General features: G+C 52.0%; 1 protein-coding gene across 1 annotated transcript in view; it reads left to right on the top strand.

The window, feature by feature from the left end:
* Nucleotides 1–10,628, top strand: part of LOC115173983 (potassium voltage-gated channel subfamily KQT member 4) — a 137,644-nt gene that overhangs the window by 104,253 nt on the left and 22,763 nt on the right. The window contains exons 9-10 of the mRNA XM_029732532.1: nucleotides 93–218; nucleotides 779–799. Of these exons, the coding sequence (XP_029588392.1) occupies nucleotides 93–218; nucleotides 779–799 (147 nt within the window). The remainder of the gene's footprint in view (nucleotides 1–92; nucleotides 219–778; nucleotides 800–10,628) is intronic.

The following is a 10,628-nucleotide window of genomic DNA, read 5'->3' as shown; positions in this document are numbered from 1 at the left end:
ATGTTTTGACTCTTAATTTGACCCTTTTTATGAGTTGTTGTTTTGTCCTTTGTTTCTTTCATTTGTTTTCTTATTTGGGCATGTGGGGTCAGAGAACTGACGCTACTGTTCAGTCACCTTCAGCGACGGCGTAGCGCCAAGAAGGTCCTTCACAACTCCCACCACACCCTGCTGTCTGGGCTACGGCCCTACAGCTCCCCCTACATGTCAGGGGACAGGTACGCACCACGCAACACACACACACACAGATACATCAACACACTGATACACGACACACCAATATATAGATACACCCCATACACACACAAACAAACCGTCACCTTCACTCACAGTCACACACAGTTGAACAACATTGTGGTATTCTGTTCAGTACATTGTGGTATTCTGTTCAGTACATTAGGCCCTGTTCTTTTGATCATCATTTGTGTCATTAATCCTCTGATAAATAATCCACTGGATAAAATGACTGTGGTTCACCAGAGGATACCGCAGGTGTTTACTCCTTATAGCATCAAACTGGTTTATGCTATAAGGAGGATGCTGGCTGTTCTCTGGTCTGTGGTTCCTGTGTGGATGTGCTGTTGTGTATCTAACCACATGTCACTGATCTCAGACCTGTTTGTAATTAATAGCACCGACTGCTCCCTCCCTGCCTCTCATTGTCTTTCCTCGTCTGATTCATCCTCATGTCAACTCCATCACCCTCATCCATTCATCCTCTCTCTCTTCCATCATCCCTCTCTCTTCCATGCCATCCCTCCATCAACCCTGTTCTCAGGAAGGCAGAAGTCCCTTGCAGGTTTGTTCTTGTCTTCTGAATGTGTGTGTCTCTGCATTCTCTCTGACACATCGAGCTAGGAAGTGGTGCTGTGATCATACAGGCATGGTTCCAACAGGCTAGGAAGTGGTGCTGTGATCGTACAGGCATGGTTCCAACATGCTAGGAAGTGGTGCTGTGATCATACAGGCATGGTTCCAACATGCTAGGAAGTGGTGCTGTGATCATACAGGCATGGTTCCAACATGCTAGGAAGTGGTGCTGTGATCGTACAGGCATGGTTCCAACAGGCTAGGAAGTGGTGCTGTGATCATACAGGCATGGTTCCAACATGTTAGGAAGTGGTGCTGTGATCGTACAGGCATGGTTCCAACATGCTAGGAAGTGGTGCTGTGATCATACAGGCATGGTTCCAACATGGCAGTAGAAAAACAGTAGAGCACAACCCAGCATGACAGATACATACAATAACATGCCTGTTAATACATACAATAACATGTCTGTTAATACATACAATAACATGCCTGTTAATACATACAATAACATGCCTGTTAATACATACGATAACATGCCTGTTAATACATACAATAACATGCCTGTTAATACAGACAATAACATGCCATGTTTTCCAAGGTATATGTTTGGTCTTGTGGCCCCTCAATATGAACCGGTGATATTTTTTCATACTGTAGATTAAATAGTACTGCATGTACATAAATACATTAATAACACACATTGATGGCAGTGTGCCTTCCAAGTCAATAAGAAAATGGATAGGTGTGGAGCTTATTACTTAGATATTCTGGTAAGGCGGCTGCAGTCTAATCATGGACATACTGAAGTGAACTGCTTCCTATACATGCACTCTGACTGCCTACACTACATCCCCAACTCAACACACTCCGTTCACACATCCCTACTCCTTACCTCCCTCCTCAATGGGGTGCTTCTCAATAAATTGACATGGCTTGCTTTCTTTGCCTCCTTTTCTTTGTCTAGTCTGGTCTGAAAACAAAGGAAGTGTAGGGGAAAGCAATATGTTGGGGGCCAACAGGGACACATGCTTTCACTTGGCAATCCTTCAGCGTGAAAGGAGACTAGGAAAGGAAGCCATTTTAGACTGATGAGAGGCAGTACTGGTCTTCCGCTTCACCCTGTCCTCTACTTTTCTTCACCTCCCTCCTCCCATCTTCACCATTATGATCTCACTACCTCTGTACACCACTCCTCCTCCTCTTCCTCACCTCTCCTCCTCTTCCTCACCTCCTTTCCTCCACTTCTCTCCTCCTCTCTCCTACCTCCTCTCCTCTCTCCTCTTCATTCTCACCACCTCCCCTCCTCTTCCTCTTCCTCTCCTCTTCTCTTTTTCCTCCTCTTCCTCTCCTTCTTTCTCCTCTCCTCCTCTTCCTCACCTCTCCTCCTCTTCCTCACCTCCTTTCCTCCTCTTCCTCACCTCCTCTTTTCCTCTCCTCCTCTTTTCCTCTCCTCCTCTCTCTCCTCCATTTCCTCACCTCTCCTCTTCCTCACCTCCTTTTCTCCTCTTCCTCTCTTTCTCTTCTCTTCTCCTCTGCACCCCTCACCCGCTCTTTCTCTCTTCCTCTTCTCCTCCTCTTCCTCACCCGCCCTTCCTCTCCTCCTCTTCTTCGTCTCTGCACCCCTCACCCGGCCTCTCCTCTCTCTTCCTCTTCTCCTATCCTCCTCTTCCTCACCCTATCTCCCTCTGACTTGTGTGTCTCCTCAGTCAGCTCGTTTCTAAAAAGCGGAGTCTCCTCCGGATTCACACTGGCCGCAAACAGCAGAGGTATCCACGGTGACAAGCCTGTGCACGGGGAACGTCAGCACCCCCCCCCCCACCCCGCCCCCCCATCCCCTTTCTCACTCTGCCTGAGGGTCCCAAAGCCTTCTGGCCCAGTGCAGTGTGTGTGTGTCTCTGTAAATGTTCTACTTGAGTAAGAAGTTGGTTTTAGCCTCTTCACTGAGCATAGTGGGAAGACACTTGTCATTGCTGATGGTACTCAGGCTAGAAATGGCTGACATTTGGTATATTTGACATGAAATCAAATCAAATCAAAATGTATTTGTCACATGTGCCAAATACAAGTGTAGAACCTACCATGAAATGCTTACTTACAAGCCCTTAACCAACAGTGCAGTTCAAGAAGTTAAGAAAATATTTACCAAATAAACTAAAATAAAAATACTAAAAAGTAACACAATAACATAACAATAACGAGGCTATATGTAACTGTGCGAGGGTACAGGTTAGAGGTCATTTGTACATATAGGTGGGGGCGCCGCCATGGACCGTGTCGTCCAAACCATGGACCGTTGGGAGAGACAGGGAGTTCCTCCAGCGCCTCCACCAGCACAACCAGGGTCTCCACTACTCGCCCCCCCTTCACCCGGTCCCAGTGGGATTCGTCTCGCCCTTCCCCGAGAGTACGACGGGACGGCTGCACGCTGCCAGGGTTTCCTATTGCAGCTAGATCTCTATCTGGCAACGGTCCACCCTGCTCCTTCGGGCCGTGAGATGGTGTCCGCCCTCGTCTCGTGCCTCTCAAGGAAGGCCCTGGAGTAGGACAATGCCGTGTGGGGAGAAGGAGATGCGGCGCTGGACCAATTCGAGGATTTCACCTGCCGTTTCCGGGCGGTCTTCGACCACCCGCCCGAGGGTAGAGCGGCGGGTGAACGTCTCTACCATCTGAGGCAGGGGACGAGGAGCGCCCAGGAGTTCGCCATGGACTTTCGGACCCTGGCCGCCGGCGCGGGATGGAATGACAGGGCCCTGATCGACCACTATCGCTGCAGTTTGCGCGAGGACGTCCGTTGGGAGTTGGCCTGCAGGGACACCACCCTCACCTTCGACCAGCTGGTGGACCTGTCCATTCGGTTGGATAATCTGCTGGCTACCCACGGACGTCCAGAGCAGGGTCTGTCGGTTCCATTCCCCAGCACCACCGCTCCGATGCCAATGGAGCTGGGAGGTGCTGCGCTCAGGGAGACCGGAGTAGGTTCCGTCTCGTGCACCATCTGTGGCTGCAGAGGTCACACTGCCGGTTGGTGTCGGGTTGGTTCCTCTGGGAGTTGAGGCAGCAGACAGGGCACTCTGGCATCACCCCAGGTGAGAAAGCACCATTCTCACCCAGAGCCCTCTGTTGCACGCATGTTTTTGTTTGTAACTTTTCCTGAGTTTCCCCCGCATTCCCAGCATAAGGCGCTCGTCCATTCAGGCGCGGCTGGAAATTTTATAGACAGATCATTTGCCCATAGGTTAGGGATCCCCATCGTTCCAGTGGCTATGCCCTTCCCAGTTCATGCCTTAGACAGTCGACCATTAGGGTCAGGGTTGATTAGGGAAGCCACCGCTCCTCTGGGCATGGTGTCGCGGGGGGGTCACACGGAAAGAATCAGTCTCTTCCTCATTGACTCTCCTGCATTTCCCGTGGTGCTGGGCCTACCCTGGTTAGCTTGTCATGACCCCACTGTTTCATGGCAACGGAGGGCTCTCATGGGGTGGTCGCAAGAGTGCTCAGGGAGGTGTTTAGGGGTTTCCGTTGGTGCTACTACGGTGGAAAGTCCAGACCAGATCTCCACCGTGCGCATTCCCCCCGAATATGCCGATTTGGCTCTCGCCTTCTCCAAAAAGAAGGCGACTCAATTACCACAACGTCGACGGGGGGATTGTGCGGTAAATCTCCTGGTAGACGCCTCACTTCCCAGGAGTCACGTGTACCCCCTCTCACAGGTGGAGACGGCGGCTATGGAAACATATGTCTCTGAATCCCTGCATCAGGGGTACATTCGGTCCTCCACTTCACCCGCCTCCTCGAGTTTATTTTTTGTGAAGAAGATGAAGGGAGGTCTGCGCCGTGTATTGACTACCGAGGCCTAAATCAGATCACTGTGAGGTACAGTTACCCGCTACTTCTTATCGCCACTGCGATTGAGTCAGTGCACGGGGCGCCATTCTTCACCAAACTAGATCTCAGGAGCGCTTACAACCTGGTGCGTATCCGGGAGGGAGACGAGTGGAAGACGGCGTTCAGTACGACCTCAGGGCATTATGAGAACCTCGTCATGCCGTACGGGTTGATGAATGCTCCATCAGTCTTCCAAGCCTTTGTAGACAAGATTTTCAGGGACCTGCACGGGCAGGGTGTAGTGATGTTTATTGATGACATTCTGATATACTCCACTACACGCGCCGAGCATGTGTCCCTGGTACGCAGGGTGCTGGGTTGACTGTTGGAGCATGACCTGTACGTCAAGGCTGAGAAATGCCTGTTCTTCCAACAGTCCGTCTCCTTCCTAGGGTAACGCATTTCCACCTCAGGGGTGGAGATGGAGAGTGACCGCATTGCAGCCGTGTGTAATTGGCCGACTCCCACCACGATAAAGGAGGTGCAGCGGTTTGTAGGGTTTGCCAATTACTACCAGAGGTTTATCCGGGGTTTGGTCAGGTAGCGGCTCCCATTACCTCACTGCTGAAGGGCGGACTGGTACGTTTACAGTACCCTCCAGTGTCCCGCTGGGCGTCTGTACGTTCCGTCTGCTGTCCGTGACCGGCTGATCTATTGGACCCACACGTTACCCTCCTCTGGTCATCCAGGCATCGGTCGGACGGTGTGCTGTCTGAGTGGGAAGTACTGGTGGTCCACTTTGGCTAACGATGTGAGGTTTTATGTTTCCTCCTGCTCTGTGTGCGCCCAGTGTAAGGCTCCTAGGCACCTGCCCAGAGGTAAGCTACACCCCTTACCCGTTCCACAATGGCCTTGGTCGCACCTGTCGATGGATTTCCTCACTGATCTTCCTCCTTCACAGGGTAACACCACGATCCTGGTCGTTGTGGACCTATTTTCTAAGTCCTGCCATCTCCTCCCTATGCCCGGTCTCCCTACGGCCCTACAGACTGCGGAGGCCCTATTTACACATGTCTTCCGTCACTACGGGGTGCCTGAGGATATAATGTCTGATCGGGGTCCCCAGTTCACGTCGAGGGTCTGGAGGGCATTCATGGAATGTCTGGGGGTCTTGATCAGTCTTACCTCACGTTTTCACCCCGAGGGTAACGGGCAGGTGGAGAGAGTTAACCAGGATGTGGGTAGGTTTCTGAGGTCTTATTGCCAGGACCGGCCAGGGGAGTGGGCAGCGTTCGTGCCCTAGGCAGAGATGGCCCAGAACTCGCTCCGCCACTCCTCCACTAACCTCTCCCCCTTCCAGTGCATACTGGGGTATCAGCCGGTTCTGGCTCCTTGGCATCAGAGTCAGACCGAGGCTCCTGCGGTGGACGACTGGTTCGGCGCGCGGAGGAGACATGGTACGCCGCTCATGTTCCCCTTCAGTGCACCGTGCTGTGCTAGAAAGCCAGCGCAGACCGTCACTGCAGTGAGGCCCCGGTGTTCACACCGGGGAACCGGGTCTGGCTCTCGACCCGAAACCTGCCCCTCCGCCTGCCCTGCCGGAAGCTGGGTCCGTGGTTTGTGGGGCCATTTAAAGTCCTGAGGAGACTGAACGAGGTGAGTTACAGGTTACAGCTTCCCCCCGATTACCGTATTAACCCCTCGTTCCATGTGTCTCTCCTCAGGCCGGTGGTGGCTGGCCCGCTCCAGGAGTCTGAGGTGCATGAGGTTCCTCCGCCCTCTCTGGACATCGAGGGGGCCCCGGCGTACTCCGTTTGATCCATACTGGATTCGAGGTGTCGGGCGAGGGGCCTTCAGTACCTCGTGGACTGGGAGGGTACAGTCCGGAGGAGAGATGCTGGGTTCCGGTGGACGACGTGTTGGACCCTTCAATGCCGCGGGAGTTCCACCGTCTCCGTCCGGATCGCCCTGCACCTCGCCCGCCGGGTCGTCCTCGAGGCCGGTGGCGGCCCGTTGTTGGAGCCGTGTGTCGGGGGGGTACTGTCACGACTTCCAACGAAGTCGGTTCCTCTCCTTGTTCGGGCGGCTTTCGGCGGTCTGCGTCGCCGGTCTTCTAGCCATCGTCGATCCACTTTTCATTTTCCATTTGTTTGTCTTGTTTTCCTACACACCTGGTTTTCATTTCCCCCATTAAGTGTTGTCTATTTAACCCTCTGTTCCCCCCATGTCTTTGTGTGGAATTGTTTGATGTAAGTGCTTGTACACATGTTTACTGGTGCACGACGGGTTTTGTACCCATGTTTGTTATTCTTTATGCCGTTGGTTTTGAAATTAAACTGCTCCGGCTATTACCTAGTTCTGCTCTCCTGCGTCTGACTTCCCTGCCACCAGTTATGCACCCCTTACATAAGGAGCCTTTTGGTCCTAGACTTGGCGCTCCGGTACCGCTTGCTGTGCAGTAGCAGAGAAACAGTTTATGATTTGGGTGACTGGAGTCTCTGACAATTTTATGGGCTTTCCCCTGACACTGCCTATATAGGTCCTGGATTGCAGGAAGCTTGGCCCCAGTGATGTACTGGGTGGTACGCACTACCCTCTGTAGTGCCTTACGGTCAGAAGCCGAGCATTTGCCATACCAGGCGGTGATGCAACCAGTCAGGATGCTCTTGATGGTGCAGCTGTAGACCTTTTTGAGGATCTGGGGACCCATGCCAAATACTTTCAGTCTCCTGAGGTTGAAAAGGTTTTGTCGTGCCCTCTTCACAACTGTCTTGGTGTGTTTGGACCATGATTGATCGTTGTTGATGTGGACACCAAGGAACTTGAAACTCTCCACCCGCTCCACTGATGTTAATGGGGGCGTGTTCGGCCCTCCTTTTCCTGTAGTCCATGATCAGCTCCTTTGTCTTGCTCACAATGAGGGAGAGGTTGTTGTCCTGGCACCACACTGTCAGTTCTCTGACCTCCACCCTATATGCTGTCTCATCGTTGTCGGTGATCAGGCCTACCACTGTTGTGTTGTCAGCAAACTTAAGGATGGTGTTGGAGTTGTGTTTGGTCACACAGTCGTGGGGAGTACAGGAGGGGACTAACTACACACCCCTGAGGGGCCCCAGTGTTGAGGATCAGCGTGGCAGATGTGTTGTTGCCTACCCTTACCACCTGTGGGCGGCCCGTCAGGAAGTCCAGGATCCAGTTGCAGAAGGAGGTGTTTAGTCCCAGGGTCCTTAGCTTAGTGATGAGCTTTGTGGGCACTATGTTGTTGAACGCTGAGCTGTAGTCAATGAACAGCATTCTCACATAGGTGTTCCTTTTGTCCAGGTAGGAAAGGGCAGTGTGGAGTGCGATTGAGATTGCGTCATCTGTGGATCAGTGGGGGCGGTATGCGAATTGGAGTGGGTCTATGGTATCCAGGAGGATGCTGTTGATGTGAGCAATGACCAGCCTTTCAAAGCACTTCATGGCTACCGACGTGAGTGCTACGGGGCAGTAATCATTTATGCAGGTTACCTTCGCTTCCTTGGGCACAGAGACAATGGTGGTCTGCTTGAAACATGTACATATTACAGACTCATTCCGGGAGAGGTTGAAAATATCAGTGAAGACACTTGCCATTTGGTCTGGGCATGCTTTGAGTACACGTCCTTGTAATCCACCTGGCCCCGCGGTTTTGTTAATGTTGACCTGTTTAAAGGTCTTGCTCACATTGGCTACCGAGAGCGTTATCACACAGTCATCCAGAACACCTGGTGCTCTCGTGCATGCTTTAGTTTTGCTTGCCATGAAGCGAGCATAAAATGCATTTAGCTCGTCTGATAGGCTCGCGTCACTGGGCAGCTCACGTCTGGGTTTCCCTTTGTAGTCCTTAATAGTTTATTTAAGCCCTGCCACTTCTGATGAGCTTCAGAGCCGGTGTAGTAGGATTCAATCTTAATCCTGTATTGACGCTTTGCTTGTTTGATGGTTCGTCTGAGGGCATAGAGGGATTTCTTATAGGCATCCAGATTAGTGTCCCGCTCCTTGAAAGCGGCAGCTCTAGCCTTTAGCTCGATGCAGATGTTGCCTGTAATCCATGGCTTCTGGTTGGGATATGTATGTACGGTCACTGTGTGAACGACGTTGTCGATGCACTTGTTGATGAAGCTGATGACTGAGGTGGTATACTCCTCAATGCCATTGGATGAATCCCAAAACATATTCCAGTCTGTGCTGTTTTGCTAAAACAATCCTGTAGCCTAGCATCCGCATCATCTGACCACTTCCGTATTGAGCGAGTCACTGGTACTTCCTGTTTTAGTTTTTGCTTGTAAGCAAGAGCAATCAGGAGGATAGAATTATGGTCAGATTTGCCAAATAGAGGACGGGGGAGAGCTTTGTATGCATCTCTGTGTGTGGAGTAAAGGTGGTCTGCAGTTTTTTTCCCCCTGGTTGCACGTGACATGCTGGTAAAAATGTGGTAAAACTGATTGAAGTTTTCCTGCATTAAAGTCCACTAGGAGTGCCGCTTCTGGGTGAGCATTTTCTTGTTTGCTTATGGCCTTATAGAGTTGGTTGAGTGTGGTCTTAGGTGGTAAATAGACGGCTACGAATAGTATAGATGAGGACTCTCTTTGTAGATAGTGTGGTCTACAGCTTATCATAAGGTACTCTACCTCAGGCGAGCAATACCTTGAGACTTCTTTAATATTAGACATCGTGCACTGGCTGTTATTGACAAATAGACACACATTCCCACCCCTCGTCTTACCAGACGTAGTTTCTCTGTTCTGCCGGTGCATTAGAAATTCCTCCAGCTCTATATTATCCATGTTGTCGTTCAGCCACGACTCGGTGAAACACAAGATATTACAGTTCTTAATGTCCCATTGGTAGGATAATTGTAATCGTAGGTCATCAATTTTATTTTCCAATGATTGCATGTTAGCAAGTAGAACGGAAGGCAGTGGGAGTTTACTTGCTCGCCTACGGATTCTCAAAAGGCAGCCCGAACTGCGTCCTCTTTTCTTCACGAAAATGACGGGGATCTGGGCCTGTTCCTGGGACAGCAGTGTAACGTTTGTCGTCGGGAGACGAGAAAGCGGACCAAAACGCAGCTGGGAGCGAATACATGTTTATTTAACACACTAGAATTAAACATGTACACAAAATCAAGGAAAAACTGCCAATACGTTACGTGCTCAAATAACGAGACAACAACCCACAAACATCGTGGGGGAAAAGGAACTTAAATGTGATTCCCAATCAGACTTCACAAGCGACAGCTGTCTGATTGGGAAATCACCCCCGAGCCCAACATAGAAATAAAACACAAAGAAAGGCTATAACCAAAACATAGAAAATAAAGCATAGAAATGCCACACCCTGACCAAAATAGCAGAGTTCACCTGGTCAGGGCGTGACAGTACCCCCCCTCCAACGGTGCGTACTCCCGGCGCACCAAACTAAAGTCTATTAGGGGGGGGACCCGGGTGGGCGCCTCACCCTCGGTGGAGGCTCTGGCCCCGGGCGTGTTTCTCCCCATGCCTCCACCCTAGCCCTACCCCTCTGGCCCGGACTGGACCACTGTGGAGCGGCATGCTCAGGCTCCGGAGCGGAGCCGTCGACCGGAACATGATTGGGCACCGGTGGACCAGACACGGGCTGTGCCGGACTGTGGACACGCACCGTTGGCTTGGTGCGGGGAACAGGAACGGGCCGGACAGGACTGTGGACACGCACCGTGGGCTTGGTGCGGGGAACAGGAACGGGCCGGACAGGACTGTGGACACGCACCGTGGGCTTGGTGCGGGGAACAGGGACGGGCCGGACAGGACTGGGGACACGCACCACTAACCTGGTGCGGGGAGCAGGGACGGGCCGGACAGGACTGGGGACACGCACCACTAACCTGGTGCGGGGAGCAGGGACGGGCCGGGCCGGACTGGGGACACGCACCACTAACCTGGTGCGGGGAGCAGGGACGGGCCGGGCCGGACTGGGGACACGCACCA

Source organism: Salmo trutta, chromosome 34 (assembly GCF_901001165.1).
Source record: "Salmo trutta chromosome 34, fSalTru1.1, whole genome shotgun sequence".
Classification (NCBI taxonomy): Eukaryota; Metazoa; Chordata; class Actinopteri; order Salmoniformes; family Salmonidae; genus Salmo; species Salmo trutta.
Note: the sequence above shows the minus strand (reverse complement) of the source record. Positions and strands in the feature narration are given on the sequence as shown.